At 61.3% G+C, this 16,281-nt stretch overlaps 2 protein-coding genes across 5 annotated transcripts in view; one reads left to right on the top strand and one right to left on the bottom strand.

Annotated features, from left to right (window-relative positions):
- Positions 1-3,291, top strand: part of RABEP2 (rabaptin, RAB GTPase binding effector protein 2) — a 12,155-nt gene extending 8,864 nt beyond the window's left edge. Inside the window, exons 8-13 of one of the 2 annotated variants that reach the window (XM_040635156.1) lie at positions 727-882; positions 1,449-1,626; positions 1,759-1,770; positions 1,856-1,911; positions 2,091-2,207; positions 2,627-3,291. In XM_040635156.1, the coding sequence (XP_040491090.1) occupies positions 727-882; positions 1,449-1,626; positions 1,759-1,770; positions 1,856-1,911; positions 2,091-2,207; positions 2,627-2,728 (621 nt within the window). In that variant the 3' untranslated portion in view covers positions 2,729-3,291. Of the gene's footprint in view, positions 1-726; positions 883-1,448; positions 1,627-1,758; positions 1,771-1,855; positions 1,912-2,090; positions 2,208-2,626 lie in introns of those variants that run through there. The other variant, XM_040635157.1, reaches the window with a different exon arrangement.
- The window catches only part of ATP2A1 (ATPase sarcoplasmic/endoplasmic reticulum Ca2+ transporting 1), a 15,847-nt gene continuing 2,813 nt past the window's right edge, over positions 3,248-16,281 (bottom strand). The window contains exons 1-20 of one of the 3 annotated variants that reach the window (XM_040635155.1): positions 14,955-15,086; positions 14,131-14,269; positions 12,136-12,216; positions 11,171-11,256; positions 10,722-11,019; positions 10,410-10,576; positions 9,090-9,178; positions 8,719-8,821; positions 8,367-8,498; positions 7,103-7,225; positions 6,763-6,981; positions 5,910-6,245; positions 5,547-5,767; positions 5,250-5,452; positions 4,973-5,058; positions 4,747-4,880; positions 4,501-4,618; positions 4,230-4,347; positions 3,937-3,980; positions 3,248-3,539 (exon numbers count right to left, since the gene is read on the bottom strand). In XM_040635155.1, coding sequence (XP_040491089.1) covers positions 3,976-3,980; positions 4,230-4,347; positions 4,501-4,618; positions 4,747-4,880; positions 4,973-5,058; positions 5,250-5,452; positions 5,547-5,767; positions 5,910-6,245; positions 6,763-6,981; positions 7,103-7,225; positions 8,367-8,498; positions 8,719-8,821; positions 9,090-9,178; positions 10,410-10,576; positions 10,722-11,019; positions 11,171-11,256; positions 12,136-12,216; positions 14,131-14,218 — 2,607 coding nt within the window. In that variant the 5' untranslated portion in view covers positions 14,219-14,269; positions 14,955-15,086 and the 3' untranslated portion in view covers positions 3,248-3,539; positions 3,937-3,975. Of the gene's footprint in view, positions 3,540-3,936; positions 3,981-4,229; positions 4,348-4,500; positions 4,619-4,746; positions 4,881-4,972; positions 5,059-5,249; positions 5,453-5,546; positions 5,768-5,909; positions 6,246-6,762; positions 6,982-7,102; positions 7,226-8,366; positions 8,499-8,718; positions 8,822-9,089; positions 9,179-10,409; positions 10,577-10,721; positions 11,020-11,170; positions 11,257-12,135; positions 12,217-14,130; positions 14,270-14,954; positions 15,087-16,281 lie in introns of those variants that run through there. The other 2 variants (XM_040635154.1, XM_008685219.2) reach the window with 2 other exon arrangements.

Raw genomic sequence — 16,281 nt, 5'->3', positions numbered from 1 at the left:
CCCCCCCCCCGTGCATCAGCTCTGTGATCTCGAGTGGATCCCGCAAGCTCGGGGCCCCTGCCTCGCCTCCACGAAATCCAGGTGGTGCGACCTAGCTTGCAGGGTCACGAGTGAGGCTTAAAAGCAAGGCTTGCAGATCGGATGTCCCCCAGCCCGGACGGGAAGTGGAAATGAATCCATCGGGCCAGGTGGAGACGGGAAGGGGCCGTGTGGCCAGCCGGGAGGCCCGCCAAGGGCGCTGCTGCCCCTCGGCTCTGGGATGGGAGCCGGGTGGGAATGTGAGCTCGATGCTGCCGCATTTTCTCATTTGTCAGGAGAAGCCAGAAAGCCGGGTACTTAGTGTTGTCGCCCAGTTTTTAAAGTTGGTAACTAATTTCAGCTTAAAAAGGAAACAAAACCGTATGGACCAAACAGAACACTCGAGGTCCTGCCGCTTGGGACCTCCGAGCCGTTGAGGGGAGTGTGTAAAGAGCTTGGGGATCAGGGGCGCCTGGCTGCCGGGTCGGCGGAGCCTGCGACTCTTGATCTCGGTGTCATGAGTTCGAGCCCCACATTAAGTGGGCTCCACGCCCACTTAAAAAAAAGAGCTCGGGGGTCGAAGACACTTAATAAAGAGTGCTTCTTCCTTCCTCAGCAGAGGACGGCCTGGGCTTTCTGGCCATCAGTGGTGTCGGGAAGAGGGTTCAGGGCCCCCCTCAGCCTCTCCTACTAACTGTCTGTCCCCAGGCGGAGCTGGCCACGTCACACAAGTGCCTGAGCCACGAGGTGAAGCGGCTGACTGAGGAAAACCAAGGGCTGCGGGCCGAGCAGCCGCCGTCTTCGGCCGCCCGGGGTCTGGAGCAGGAGGACGGCCACGAGGAGTCGCTGCCCAGCTCGGTGCCGGTAAGCGGCGTGTGGGTGCCGAGAGCCCGGGGGCCGCCCCGCTGGCCCTTTCCCCGCACACACGGCAAGGCACTGGCCTGCAGCCAGGGGACTTGGGGACAGACCCGGGCTGCTCTGTATTCGCTGCGTCACCTGGCCAAGTCCCTCGACTCCGCGTCTGAAGAACGGGCGCACAGCCGCTTCGCGGCCTTGGCGTGAAGAGAAGAGGAGTTAGCAGAGTGCGCGGCATGAAGGGAGCGGGAATTCGGTGGGTTGGTTATTTTGAAGTGAGATGCACAGAATCGAATTGACCATCATCGTGGTTTGTAAGAAGCGGGCGTCACTGATCTGTGCGCGGCCTTTGCTGAGTTCAAAGAAGCGCGAAGTCCACTCCGTGCCCCTTGGTTCTGTGGCTGCTGTCCTGACCTTTGTCGTTGCCTTGCTCTGCTTTGGTGTCGTATCCACGACACGGACGCGCCGGCCTGAACAGCGGAGCGCTAACGCTGGTTGTGGGAGGGGGGTGTCCTGCTCCGGGACGGTGGCCCCCGCGGCCTCCCGCCCCCAGCGGTGACCGGCGTCCCCTCCAGGAGCTGCAGCAGCTGGTGCAGCACACGCGGCAGGAGGCGCGCGCCCAGCAGCAGGCCCGGGAGCACGAGGCCGAGCGCCTCCGGATTGAGATCGTGACGCTCCGCGAGGCGCTGGATGAGGAGGCGGCGGCCAGGGCCAGTCTAGACGGGCAGCTGAGGGTGCAGCGGGAGGAGACAGGTGAGGGGCGGGGAGCGGGGCACCCCGGGCTCGCTCCCGGGGAGGCTGAGCTCCCCGCAGGGGAGCACTGGGCGAGAGGAGCCGGTGTAAGAAGGAGGAGCCTTGACCTCTCTCTTTTTCCTTCCCACACAGAGGTGTTAGAGGGTGAGTACAGGCCGGAGCCCGGCCGGGCGGGGCGGGAAGGAGGGAGGCCGTGGGCCTGACGGCTGGCCCCTGCCTGACTTCCCAGCCTCCCTGTGCAGCCTGAGGACGGAGATGGAGCGGGTCCAGCAGGAACAGAGCAAGGTGAGGCTGGGCTCTGGGGGCCCCTGCTGCCCTTTCTGTTCCTGTGAGGCCCGGCCTCACAGAAGAGGTCAGGCTTAGGGCCGGGGTGGAGGGGGCTCCCCTGTCCAGACATCGTGTGTCTCCGGCCACGCACCCTCCTGTGCGGCGCGAGGCCCCAGCCCTGCGTCCTGTCCCCACAGGCCCAGCTCACAGACCTGCTCTCAGAGCAGAGGGCGAAGGTGCTGCGGCTGCAGGCGGAGCTGGAGACCAGTGAGCAGGTGCAGAGGGACTTTGTACGACTGTCCCAGGCCCTGCAGGTACGCTGTGTCCCCTTCTGAGGCGGCCGTGATCCAGGTCCTACAAGGACAGTCCCCCAATTAGGGGCGTCCTTGTCCTCCTGCCGAGGCTGGCGTCCTCCTTTCCTCTGGGCTGTTGCTCAGAAGAAATCGAAGACCCCGCGCGCCCGTCTCTGTGGGACGTGGGAAGCCCTCTGTCCCGAGCCTGGCGTCTGGCTCACGGTGGCAGCCCTGCCTGCGCCTGCCCACACTTGGCAGGCCGTTCTCTCAGGACCCATTTCTGCCCTCGAATCCCAGTTTCACTGTGGGTTGGGGAAGGTGGGGCCCCGGGGTATACTGGTCCCGGGCCCTTGCCCCTTGGGGGGCTGGCAGGTGGGGCGGAGGCTGCATTTCCCCACCAAGGGCCCCCTTCCCCCTTCCTCCCGCACCGGACCCCACAGGTGCGCCTGGAACGGATCCGCCAAGCAGAAAGTCTGGAGCAAGTGCGCGGTATCATGGATGAGGCGCCCCTCAGGGACATCAGGGACATCAAGGACACTTGAGGGGCTAGAAGCCACCCAGCCTGGGGGAGACTGCCTTTCCCCGCTCCTGAGCCGAGAGGCCTGGGCTTTGGGGATCTCAGGATAGAGTCTTCGTGTCCTCTAAGCCTGGGGTTGAGGGGATGGGGCCACCACCGCCCTCTCTCCAGCTCCTCCTCCCCGGGGTGGCTGGCCTTCTGCCCCCAAGGACGACACCTCGGTGGGAGGCCCAGCCCCCTCCAGGAACCAAAGGTGTAGGTTTAGCCCTGCGGCTTTTTGGCTGCCATGCTGCCTTCTGGGTCCCAGCCCTCCTGCCGCTGCTCCCCCACCAGCCTGACTAACAGCTGTGCCCGTCACGGCGCCGTCCCTTCCCCAAGGCACAGCCGAACCGTGCGTCGTGGCTGGGAGCCTCTGGCCCGCGGCAGCCAGTCCCTCCACGTGTGCACCCTGGGACAGGCCGCTGCTTTCTGGACTGCATGACACTAAGATGCTTGTCCCCAGGGGCCCGACCCAGGCCCCAAGATGTGCACAGAGTCAAGACCAGACTTTTCTGTCATTTATTTTCAATAAATAAGCAGCTCAGCTCAGTCGGTCGCCTTGTCCCTGCAAGCCCCATGGGGCTGGGGAGGGGAGGGTTCACAAGAGCAGAAGGGAAGAGGGGCTGTGGCGGAGGGTGGAAAAGTGAAAGGGACCCTTGTGTTTATAAACGGAAGACTGTCGGGGAGTGGAGGGGACGTGGGAGTCTGTGCCACGGCTCTGGCTGAAGATGTGTCACTATCAGGGTGGGGAAGACGGGGCAAAAGGACTGGTTACTTCCTTCTTTCATCTTCTGGATCTGGAAGGAGAGAGGGAAGGATGAGGCAGGGGGCGGGAGGGGAGAGGAGAAGGCCCTCCCAGGCTCTCTGCCCCTCTCCCTGGGCACACTCACCTGGAGGGTCGGTGCAGCCCCCCACCCCGCCCGCCCCAGACTCCCCTGTGTCCCACACCCCACTCCTCCCCAGCACTGCAGCCCCGGCAGCGCACAGCTCAGCGCCCAGCCAGCGCAGCCCCGCAGCCGCCCAGCTGACCGCACGGGGTCAGGCCAGCAGCCCGCCCGCTGGGAAGCGCGGCCGTGGCAGGGGCAGCAGGGCTCTGGGGGGAGCAGCGAGCGCGAGTGACCTCGGGGGTGTCCCCGAGGGGTAGCGGGGGGCGCGCGCGGGGCACAGCAGCTGAGGGCGAGAAGGGGGCGATACCTGTGACACGGTTCAAAGAGGTGGAGGGGGGGAAACGGGTTATCCTATGGCCAGAGAGGACAGAGACACGGAGTTACGGAGGGCGGAGGCGGCCATGGAGGCCGAGAGTGCGGAGGCAGCTGCGGGCGCCTGCAGGGGCGCAGGGGCAGGGGGGCCCAGGGAAGGGGCGCTGGTCCTCGCAGGGCCAGAGCACCCCACTGAAAAGGAAGGGGGGGCGGGCGCCTTCGCAGCGCTGAGGGAGGGCCTGTGGGGGGGCCAGGGGCGAACAAGTCTCGGAGGAAAGCGCGGCTTACCCTCCAGGTAGTTCCGAGCAACGAACTTGAGGATCTCGTCAAGCCCAATGACTGGAAATGAGATCTTGAGGACCATGAGCCACTGGGTGACGTCCAGGGCCTGGAGCTTGAAGATCATCTGGGAGGGCCGGCGGAGGTGGTGACCACCAGTGTCCCGCTCGGGAGGCGGCGCCGCCCCCAGCCTGCCTCCCTCCTCCCTCTGTAGGCGCCCCCGCCTGCCGAGGCTCCCCAAGGGGCGCAGAACGGCGGTCCCCGGCCCGAGAAGTCTCACCGGCAGAGGGTCGACGTAGAGGATGAGGAAGTGGAGGGACATGGAGAGGCAGATGGAGCCCAGCAGCCAGATGTTCACCCAGGGTGGCATCCGCACGAGGGACTGGTTCTCAGACAGGCTGCGAAGGGGAGACCGCGGGGAGCCCAGGGTGGGGGACAGCACAAGAAAGCAGTGGTGAGCCGAGAGAGGAAGGGGGAGGACACAGCGGTCCCTGGAAGGCGGCAGGGGCGGGCGGGCAGGCCCCACCTGTTCAGAGCGTTGCACATCTCGATGGTAACCAGCACGGACAAGGCCATGGTCATGGGCTCGGGGGCCTCAAAGACCTCACAGTCCACGCCCTCGAAGTCAGGGTTTTCCTCGTTGCACTGCATGAAGTGAGTCTGCAGGGGCAGGAGACGGGAGCTGGGATCCCACAGAAGCCTCCACGCCTCCCTCCTGCTCCCCACCCGCCTCCCTCCTCTATCCTCCCTACCAGCTGGCTGTAGGTGACATGAGGTCCGTCGTCTGCATACAGGAACCACCAGGCAGCCGCTCCCACAGTGGCTGCACCCACGTAGCCTGTGGTAGAGAGAAGATGGGAGTCGGGGTCACGGCTGGGCAGACAGGTGTCAAGAGGGCTCGCGGCCACGGACGGCCCATTGAGGAAGAGGACCCATTGGGATGGCTGTGCTAGGGGAGCAGGTATGCCAGAGAGGGGGTTAGTCCCAAGGGTTGGGAAGGATTGTGGGGTCCCCATCCGTCCTGCTCACCCCCAATTGCCATGTAGCGGAAGAAGAGCCAGCCACTGATGAGGGGCTCCTTGGGGCTCCGGGGGGGCCGGTCCATGATGTCCAGGTCTGGTGGGTTGAAGCCCAGGGCCGTGGCCGGGAGCCCGTCCGTCACCAGGTTCACCCACAGCAGTTGCACGGGGATCAGGGCCTCGGGCAGCCCTAAGGCGGCGGTCAGGAAGATGCTGCCAGAAGGAGGCGGTCACGTGTCCGTCCTGCCTCCGGACCTGTGGTCAAGCCCCGGGTTCCTGCCGGGCACCCGCCCGCCCGGCTGCTTACCAGACCACCTCGCCCACGTTGGAGGAGATGAGGTAGCGGATGAACTGCTTCATGTTGTTGTAGATAGCGCGGCCCTCCTCCACCGCGGCCACGATGGTGGAGAAGTTGTCGTCGGCCAGCACCATCTCGGAAGCCGTCTTGGCCACGGCGGTGCCCGATCCCATGGCAATGCCGATCTCGGCCTTCTTCAGGGCGGGGGCGTCGTTGACCCCATCGCCGGTCTGAGGGCAGAGCGAGAAGGTGGGCCGCAAACCCTCGCACGTACCCCTCCCAGGGGGCTGACCCTCCCTCGCGCATCTCAGTTCCCCGGGGGGCGCCCCCCCCCCGACGCCCCCCAGCCGCGCAGCCCCACCATCTGCTCACCATGGCCGTGATCTCATCGTAGGACTGCAGATACTCCACGATCTTCGACTTATGGGCCGGCTCCACGCGGGCGAAGCAGCGGGCGCGACGGCAGGCCTCCCGCTGCTCGGCCAGGGGCAGGTCGTCGAACTCCCGGCCCGTGTAGGCTCGGTCGGCCACCTCCTCGTTCTCCCCGAAGATGCCGATCCGCCGGCAGATGGCAATGGCTGTGCCCTTGTTGTCCCCAGTGATCATGATGACTCGGATTCCGGCATCCCGGCACAGCTGAATAGAGCCTGTGACCTCCTTGCGGGGGGGGTCCAGCATGCCTACCACGCCAACGAATGTCAGGTCCGTCTGGGGAGACAGCAGAGAGCGACAGCGTCGGGGAAGGACTCGGAAAATGAGCCAGGGAGGACGCTCCGGGGCGGGGAGGGGGGAGATGCGGGGAAAGCTGCCCCTGGGCCTGAGACGTTCCTTGTTCACACGTGTGCCTGCAGGCCTGGTGCTGCCAGGCCCAGGGTGGGGGACCGCCTGCAGATATTTCAAGGAAAGAACTAGAACTGGGAGTTAGGAAAGTTGTTTCTGCCTTCGGCGGGGCCACTCACTGGGTCTACAGCCCTGAGCAAGTCCAGGCTACCTGCCGGGCCACCAGGTCCCGTCTAGAAAACGAAGGAGTGGACTCTGGCGCTCTGCAGAGAGCCGGCCTGCAAGGTAAGGCCCGCGCCCCGGAGTACAGGTCTAGCCCCACTTCTCGCATTGGGAATAGCTCACTGTGGAACCACGCCCCACGACGCAGTAGGACACAACACGGGTGGAACCAGGGGGTGTGTGTGGATGACCCTGGGGCGAGGGGAGGCTTTCGTCCGCTCACCTCGTACTCCATGAACCTGGCAGAGTCGTCCAGGACCATCTCCTCTCGCTTCGGGGGGGTGTCCCGGGTGGCCAGGGCCAGGCAGCGCAGCGTGTCCCGGCCCGTGCCCCACTCCTTGATCACCGACAAGATCTTGTCCTTCACCGGCCCCGTCATGGGCACCCGGGTGGTGCCAACTCGCACGTAGTTACAGCGGTCAATGACCCCCTCGGGGGCGCCCTAGGGGACCAGGAGAGCTTTCAGAGACCGCTTTCTTCCAGGACAAGGTGAAGGGGGCAGGGACAGGAGAGGGCTCAGGATTAGGAAGAAGGGGGGGCTGAGGCTGGTTCTGATTTCTGACCTTAATAAACATCTTGTTGCCCACAGCAGCCCGGGATTTGGCTGGGGAGCAGTAGACAGACATGGACTTCCTGTCCCGGGAGAACTCCAGGGTGAATTCCTTCTTCATTAGCTGGCGGATCACCTGGGAAAGAGGAGAGGAAGAGGCCAGACGTGAGATTGGTGGGATGAGAATGACAATGCTGTGCTAGAAGGGCGGAGTCCCAGACTCCTTAAAAGATAGTCCGAAAGGATCTGGAGGTCAGAGCAGACCCCAAGCTGAGTCTCGGACTGGAGCTCAGTCTGGTACCTACAGCGTAAATAGAGAGAACTTCAAGACTGGTGTTGCCGCTTTCTTACAGTGTCTAGTTTAAAGCACAACTGAAACAGGATGGCACAATATGGTACCGTCTAGAACTTTCGGTGATGATGAGAATGTCCTGTAATCGGAACCATCCAATATGGTGTCATTGAGCACGGTTATTCAGCATGGAAAATGTGGCTGGTGCAGCCAAAGAAATGAGTTTTTACTTTTATCTCATTTTAATTAATTTAAATTGAAATAACTACACGTGGGCCCTACAGACGTATTATCGGACGACGCAGACCCAGTTCCTGGCACGCAGTAATAAACACGCCACAAAAATGAATGCGAGCCCTTTTTCACCAACCAGGTGATAGAGATTTCAAGAGAAAACAAGAATAAAAGTACCAATAAATAAAAGATAGGATGATGTTTATATTAGCATTTGTAAATTTCTTCCACGCACTCTCTACGGATAGATATTTAGATTGTTTTCATTATTCCTGTCCTATTAAGTAAAGCAGCAATGAGCGTCTTACATATACAGAAAAGAGACAACAAAACAATGAGCGATGAGTAGAACATAATATACGAGAGGAGCTCAGTATACGCATTAAAGAAATATTAACAGCAAAATCTTAGAGAGGAACAGAATGGGGTTTGTTCATCTGCACCAGGGAAGCCCCATGATGGGTGGCTGCCGTTTCTGTGCCCAGTGTTGTCCCTTCTCTCTGGGGACACAGTGAGAGAAGTGTCATCCAGGGGGGCTGCAGGGAGGAGGTGGTGAGTGCCAATCAGTCCAGGGGCAGGAGGACCTACCCAAAGCCGGCCTGGCCAGCAACAGCTGTGGAGAGGCCGGCTGCCCGTGCTGCCTGGGGTCCCAGCACAGGACACAAGGTCCTGCCCCCTGAGGTTCCCTGGGTCCCGGCCTGTGTGATCCCGAGCAAAGAAGGACCCCATGGGAGGGAGCGCCCAGACTCACCGAGTTGCAGGCATTGGCCCTCTCCACCTTGGAGAGGTTCTTCACTTCGGTGTTGAATACATTCATCTTCTCCACCAGGGTGGTGAGCGCAGTCTCGGTGGCCTCGCCCACCTTCTCATAAACACCTTTGGTCTGAGAGGACAGAAGAGGAAGAGGAAGTAAGTGCCCTGCGCTCCTGGCCCTTGCTCCCACCTTCCCGCTAGAACGGGAAGGGGGCCAGCCGCTCCCTCCCCCTTCCACCCAGGAGAGGCCTTGGTACAAAGTGTCCCCTTCCCACGTGGCCCGGGGAGGAGGCCTGGCCTCAGCCAGTGGGAAGGGGACGGAGGGGCTGCGTCAGGAGCGGACAGGTTACCTCATTGAAGTCCAAGGCGGAGTCATTGCAGAGGGCACAGATGGTGGCCAGCTCCACCAGCCCATCATACTGCCCTGAGCGGACTGGCTTATCATTCTTCAGGCTGGCAGCGGGGCGGGGAGGAAGGAAGGAGAAGAGACAGGTAGAGGAGAATAGGAACCGAGATGCAGAGAGAACATGGGGAGAGCGGCGAGGGCCAGTCATGGATGTGGCCACCGATGCGGAGACCACTCAGGCGGGAGAGAGAACAAGGTCAGGGAAGGAAGAGGAGACAGGAAGATAAAACTAGAGGGAGGCCCCCAGGAGAGAAGTGGGGGGGGGGTGTCTGCGGGGCGCAGGGGGAGCTGAGGGGAGGACTTCTGGGGACTTACACCTCTCCTTCTGGAGCGTAAGTGGAACCAGTGATGGAGAACTCGTTCAGGACACAGATGTTTCCGTCCACCTTGTCGACGATAAACATCTGCAGGGAGAGGGGCATGCGGACAGATGTCTAGCTGTCACCATATCACCATACGCGAAGGCAGCTGGCACCGAGGGGAGGCCGGTGCCCCGTCCCTTTCCCGGCCACCCCCGCAGGCTAGGCCAGCCTCCCCGCCGCCCCCTGGCCATCATCTTCCATGTGTGCTGCTAGCGGCCTCTAGGCCAAAGTCCCTAGTTTCTGCAGGCCACACTCGAGGCTCCTTCGGGCGAGGTAACAAAGGGAAGGGAAATGTGCGCAGCGAGGTACTCGAGCGCCCGCGGCCCGCTGTCAGCAGCTCGTGGCCAGATCTTCCCGTTTTGCAGGAAGATCCACAAATTCAGGTTATTTTCCTGTAAAATCTCTTGACTTTCAAATGAGGGCAATCAATTCATTTTTAGGAACCAGGGCAGGAGGCCAGCTGCAGAGGCTTTGAGGCCTGGGCTCTGGAAGGTCCCAGGGAGGAGCAGCCCGCCCTGGACTACAGCCAGCGGGGGAGGGACGGGGCTTCAGACAGGCTCCGAGAGACAACGGTTCTGGGGTTCAACGAAGTCGAATGCACCCTTTCGACGGTCAGCCTTCTCTGAGGCTTTCAAGCACCAGCAAGCTCGGGGGTCTCCCCAAGGAGCGCACGGTATAGCCTTTGTCACCCTGGTCTGACTACACCGCCCTTGAGTCTCAGAACAATTTGGGCTTCATGGACGTGCTCTTACACAGAACTCTGTTTAGGGCAGGGGTTCTCTGCCTGGGGTCCCTGAATGATGCCCCCCGACCCCGATCCCCCTGCCAAGAGGACTGGGAACTTCTTGGAGGGCAGAAAAAAAACATGACACCTCTTCTTTTCTGACACTGAGCATGTCCTCGCGATCACGATCGCAGGCAGCGGACCACATCAATCCTAGCGGTGCCCGTGACTTTGCCAGCGACAGGCCCACAGCTCCTTTCCTATCCCATCGCACTGTTGCAGAGCCCTCAACACAGCCTGCGGCTCCTCACTGCTTGACCACCCACCACTGGACCGGCCACGGAGGACCATTCTGGGGGCGGGGGGCGCAGAGGGGCCCCCGCTCGTCCTTTTCACAGCTGGCAGGGTGGCAATCTGCACCTGCCCTCCATGCATTTCCTGCCCGGCCAGAAGGAGAAGCTGCCAGGGAGGAAGGGCTGACCCCATCCTTGGAGGGCTCATTTCACCTCTAAGGCCTTCTTGGGAGTAGGAGTCCCACTGTTCCCTGACCTTGCAGACAGACATCTGGTTGGTGGTGAGGGTGCCCGTCTTGTCCGAACAGATGACAGAGGTGCAGCCCAGAGTCTCTACGGAGGGCAAGCTCCTCACGATGGCATTTTTCTTTGCCATCCGCCGGGTGCCCAGGGCCAGACAGGTGGTGATAACGGCAGGGAGGCCTGTGGGGAGGAAAGGAAGGGTGTGAAGGGCGGCCCCCAAGGAAATCGGGTCCCGATCCCTGGAGCTTGTAAATGTTACCCTACTTGGAAAGGGGCCTCTGTGGATTCGATTAGCCCATGGGAGGAGAAAGAGAGCTTGCCGTACCTTCTGGGATTGCGGCCACAGCCAGGGCCACGGCAATCTTAAAGTAGTAGATGGCCCCACGGAACCAGGAGCCCCCGTGGACAGGATCGTTGAAGTGGCCGATGTTGATGAGCCAGACGGCCACGCAGATGAGGGAGATGACCTTGGAGAGCTGCTCCCCAAACTCATCCAGCTTCTGCTGCAGGGGGGTTTTGTCCTGTTCTGTGGCGGCCATTTGGTCGCGGATCTTCCCAATCTCGGTGCTCACACCAGTGGCAACCACGATGCCCAAGGCCTTGCCAGCGGCAATGTTGGTACCCTGAGAGGGAGGACGAGAGGCGAGGAGTCGGGCGAGAGGCGACCCTCCCACTGCATCCTCCCAACGGCGGGCCTCATCTTTCCTCGCGCATGTCTGTCCCCCACCGGGGCCTCCGGCTCGAGCGCGTGACAGCTGGCCCCGCGTGGCTCACCGAGAAAAGCATGTTCTTCTTATCCTGGTTGACAGCTCGGGGGTCAGGGACAGGGTCTGTGTGCTTGATGACAGATACGGACTCGCCTGCGGACAAGGAGCCAAGAGGTTTTCAAATGACATCATGTCCTCCTCCCACCCTTCCCACCCCTGACTCCGGCCCTGCCTGGCAGGACAGGGCCTGGTGACGACCAAGCAACAGTTCTGGAGGGAGGCTGAACTCTGGCAAAAGCCACTGGAGGCAGGTGGGAAAGCCATCGCACTTGGAGTAAAATGACCTGGACCCGAGCCCCAGCTTGACCACTTACAAGCTGCAGAATTTGGGATCACTCAACCTCGGTTCTCTGTAAAATGGGGACGATAATATATAGACTTCAGAAGAACCAGGTCTTGGTGAAAGTCAAAGAAGGTTTTTTATGGGAAGGGGCATGGTCAACAACAGAGCACGCTCCTGGAAGGGAGATGCCCTCCTCTCCCCATTGGGCAGGGGCTCGGGCGGCCACCCTGGGCCGGGCCAGCCTTGCCTCCTTGGACCACAGGGAAGGCTTGCTGGCTCTTCACTGTCTCTCTCCCAGTGGAGAAATGGAAGCAGCTGTGGTTTTAAGCACAGCCAGACCCTCCAGCTTGTCCCAGAATCTGTGGTTCCTCACTCAGGGGTGGGGGTTTGAAGCAACAGGACAGTTCTCTGGGTGTCTGAATGTCCATGTGGAAGGACGGGGTCGACGACCATCTGGAGAATGGGCACAAACGCCCCGCCCTCTCCCATGACCCCTTGTGTTTCACCTCCCATCACCCCTCGCAATGGTGAACAAAGCTAAGCCATGCTGACGTCACCGGTGCTAGGGAGCCAGGAGGGAGCCGGCTGCTCTCTTTCATCCACCTGGAGTTTCATCCCTGTGTGTCCATGCAGCTCCCCACCTCATCCCCACGCCCCCTTGAAGCATCCTCCCACCCGGCCCACCGGACCTGTCAGGATGGACTGGTCAACCCGGAGCGTGGTGGATCTGATGGACAGGATGCGGATATCAGCAGGGACTTTGTCCCCCACTGTGGAGAGAGCAGACGAGAGTGAAGTCAGCTGAGAAAGGAGTTTTCTTCCTTCCCAAGAAAAGCCTGATCTCTGTCTGACTACCTCACCTCATCCTTCAGATCGCCGGGGCTGGGTGCCCACCCCGGGCTTGAGTCAGGCCCTTGGCGTGGGCTCCTGTAGCCCCAGCAAGCATCCCTCTCTCAGCACTCATTCCAACTGCCCCCCTGTTGCTTTTCTCCCCACCCTGGGCTGTGAGCCTGTGAGAGGGCCCAGCGCACAGCCTGGCACATAGCATGTGCTCAATAAACGTCTACGCTGAGTGGCTGAAGGGAAAATTAGGAATGATCCAGTTGTGTAATGAGACAGCAAAACAGAGAGGCAAACAAGAGGGAGGAAGATGGGGTGAGAAGAGCAAGAAAAGAACTAAAAGAAACGGGTGAATTTGAGAGAAGGGCTTCAGAGGGGAGAGGAGGCCGTGGAATTACAGGGCAGGGGTGGGGGAAACAAGAGGAAACAGGAGAAAATACGAGAAGTGAGGAAATCTGTGTCCAGCAGGACAAAAGGTGGAGCCAGAGGGAAGGGCGAGAAGGGCAGGAGTAGGAGGAGAGGGCGGAGCTGCAGGGGCATAGGGCACAGGGCCTGCAGGGCCTGGTGGAGACGGCCTGTCAGAAACCTGCCAGGCCCTGGTCTGCGCTCCCGAGGGAAGGCAGGAAGCCACAGTGGGTGAGGTGCGAGAGCGGGGGAGCTATGCGGCAGAGAAGGAATGGCAGGGCAGGAGGGGGCCAAGCACGAGTGGGGGCAGGCCGCAGGAGATGCAGGGAGGGGGTCAGGCCAGGAAACCACCTTGCAGGTAGGCTGACAAGGCAGATGATGCCCCCCTGGACTTCAGGGCCTTTGAAGAGGCTTATCGCCTCCCGGGGCCTCTGCCTAATCCCTCCAGGTCCCACGGACAGTACTGGGGATGGGGTTCATTGGGCCACTTTCCTTTCCCTGTTTCTAAGGTTCCTCCTCCCGTGCCAGAGGAAGCTGACGGAGGAGGGAGGAGGTCGGCAACGGAGTTGGGCGGGACACCCTGTCACCCAAGCCCAAGCGATATTTATAGACATTCATGGCGCTGACTCCAAACGGTCACCATGGCAGGATGGCCCTGGGATGGTGCCCTGGGGTCTTCAGCCCGCCCTCCCTCCCTCTCCCTAGGCCTCCCGCAGTGGCAACTGGGGAGTCTAGCGGAGGCAAGCGGGCCTAGTACTTTCCCCTCTGCCAGGGGCCTGGAGATGTGGGAAGGCCGGCGCAAGGCAAATATAAAAACCGCTGAAGGGGGCAGAATCCCAGTAATCTTAGCCACCCGGCCCCCACCCCTCCCTGGTCAGGCATTAAGTGTCCCTCACCGGAGAGGCGGGGCCCCTCCTTGAGCTCCCCTCCTCCCAGGTCCCGTGCTCCCTGCTGGGGCCTAAGTTTCCCTTACATGGTTGGGGGCTTGAGCCTTCGGCCCCCCTCCTCCCTTCTACCCTCACTCCTACCCCTTCAAGAGGCCTCAAGGGTACTGAGAGGTCAAGATTTAGAGCTGACCAAGCTTGGGGGTGGGTGGAAGGAGAGAGAAGCCAGGCCTCGGGAGGGGGGTGGAGACGGGGCCATTGGCAGGGACTAGGTTCCACCTGTTGCTTGCAAGTGCTGGCTGAGAGGAGGGGGAGCAGGGGGTCCGCCTGGAGCGTCAGGGACAGGACTGGCTGTTCCTGCTGAGACTCTGACAGGGAGGGGTGCTATGGCCATGGTGCCCTGGGGTGACCTCCTGAGGAGTCTGAGAAGGAGAAGCAAAGACTCCACCATCCCGCTACCTCCCAGACAGCAGAATCAGCCCCCCCAGCCACAGGCATCCTCTCAGCCTCGAAGTCAAGGCCTCCCTTCCTGGACCACTCACTCCCATCACTCACCGGCCACCTCCACGATGTCCCCGGGGACAATGTCCCGAGCCTTTATCCTTTGCACTGACTTGCGGTCAGCCCGGTAAACTTTTCCCATCTCGGGTTCATATTCTTTCAGAGCCTCGATGGCGTTCTCTGCATTACGCTCCTGGAGGGACAAGGTGGAGGAGAGGAGGGTCATCAGAGGGAAGAAGGTTGTAGAATGGGAGGGGACTATCCAGGGAGGATTGGGAGGGGCAGGGCCAGAGTCCTGGGGGAAACAGGGACATGACAGAGGAAGAGTCAGGTCATGCAGTCCTGGCTCCTGGCATCGGGGAGTAGACACACCCCGCGTGAGGGTAGGTGTGTGTGTTGAGGAAACTGTCATTTATGGCCGAAGACAGATAAGGAGGTTCAGGGGAAAGAAGAAACGAGAATCAAAGAAAATCAGAAAGCAAGGGGCAGGAAAAGTAGAGGGTGGCAAGGGAAGAGAAGGGAAATCAAGCTAGCATTTATTGACCGGCTACTATATGCCAGGCACAGGGGTGGGCACCCCACAAGCATCCTGTTCCATCTCAGCACCGCCCAGGGGCAGGATTGTTAGCCCCATTTTACGAGTGAGGACACTGAGGCTGAGAGAGGTGAAGGAACTTGCCTGGGTTATGGAGCCAGCAAGTGACAATGGGAACATCAGTCTCCCATCTCTTTCCCATACTCCATCCCCTTTCCAGGCTGGGCATTAGGAATGGAGAACACTTCCCAGAGGAAGTGACAGAGGAGGAGGAGACTGGGAGGGAGGCTGGCTTTGTGTTTAGTGTCAGGATGTGAAGGAGTGAGGCGGGGTCACGGCTAACCTGCCAAACCCCCACGATGGCATTGGCAATGAGGATCAAGAGGATGACAAAGGGTTCCACAAAGGCAGTGATGGTCTCTTCGCCTTCCTCGAACCAGGCCAGCACCTGGGGAGCAGGGGAAGGGAGAAATTTCCTCCAACACATAAAGAAGGGCAACGGGGGCACAGACGAGTGCGGGGACAAACGGGGCTGGAAATCGCAGGGATCCTGCAGCCCCTCACCGGCCTGAGGTCCTACACACTCCAAAGCACAGACTCACACATACGCTGCCACTGCTGTCATGCAGCAGGAACCCGCAGGTGTGCATGCACAACTCGGAGCTTAACTGGGAATGTTTTTGGGTTTCCCTGGCCAGGCTATTGGCCTGTAAACAAAGCTCACCGGACACCCGGGCCAACGACCCCCCACAGCCACATCCATCCCACGGGAGCCAAAACCCTGTGGTCCTTGCAGATGCCGGGGCCCCCCCACAACCCTCCCCAACATCCCAAGGCAGGGAAGCTCCAATTTCATGAGGGAGCAGGAGGGGGGATAGTGTTACGGGGCCTCCTGTACACACCCCACCCCAGCTGTTGCCACTGCCAGGCAACAGCCACCGGCAAATGTCAAGGAGCAAATCTGAGAAGGGAGAAGGGAGGCCCTGCCAGCTAGTACTCAGGGGCCCACAGGGCCTCCATGAAGGAGACCAGGGGACAGGGAGCCTTCTTTGCCCCCAGTCTTGTCTTCTGGCAGGACTAAGATGTTAAGGAAGAAACTCCAAAAGGCAGGCAGGCTGCTGGGGTGGTGGGTGCTGGGGCGGGGTCGGGGGAGGTCCGGGGCCAGACAGGTGGCGACCCTGCGGCTGCGAGGGGCCCCTGGGAGGGCGGGCAAGGTCAGGCCGGGCGGGTGGAAGTGGGTCCCTGGGGTTCCAGCCCTGATGGGCGGCGGGCAGCGAAGCCCGGGACAGGTGTGGGGTCTGGCTGGGCCTTCGGGCGCACTTGGAGGCACCCTCACACCAGCAGCTCTTTCCCGCCTCTGGGAGGGAGTCTTTGCCGTGACCAATCAGCGTCAGGAGGGCGGGGCGGCGGCGCCAAGAGGCTCGGGGATTGGTGGAGCGGCTGCGCGCCCCGGGGCATGCCGGGAGTGGTGGTGGCCAGAGCGCAGCCTAGTCTGAGCCTGAGCCGGGGAGCCCGGCGCTTGGGGGGTAACCCGAGCCCTCGAAGCCCTTGAAGCTGCGGGGGTGGCTTAGCTTCAGTGTTTTGGCTGAGAACACCCTTAAAGCTTAAAATAAAACCTGCCTGTGGGGTGTGGAGGAGGACCGAGGCGTACGCGCATCAGCGCCCCCCCC

The sequence above is a fragment of the Ursus maritimus genome, unplaced genomic scaffold (genome assembly GCF_017311325.1).
Source record: "Ursus maritimus isolate PB19 unplaced genomic scaffold, ASM1731132v1 scaffold_2, whole genome shotgun sequence".
NCBI lineage: Eukaryota > Metazoa > Chordata > Mammalia > Carnivora > Ursidae > Ursus > Ursus maritimus.
The sequence above is the reverse complement of the archived record's forward strand: the minus strand, read 5'-3'. Positions and strand labels throughout refer to the sequence as shown.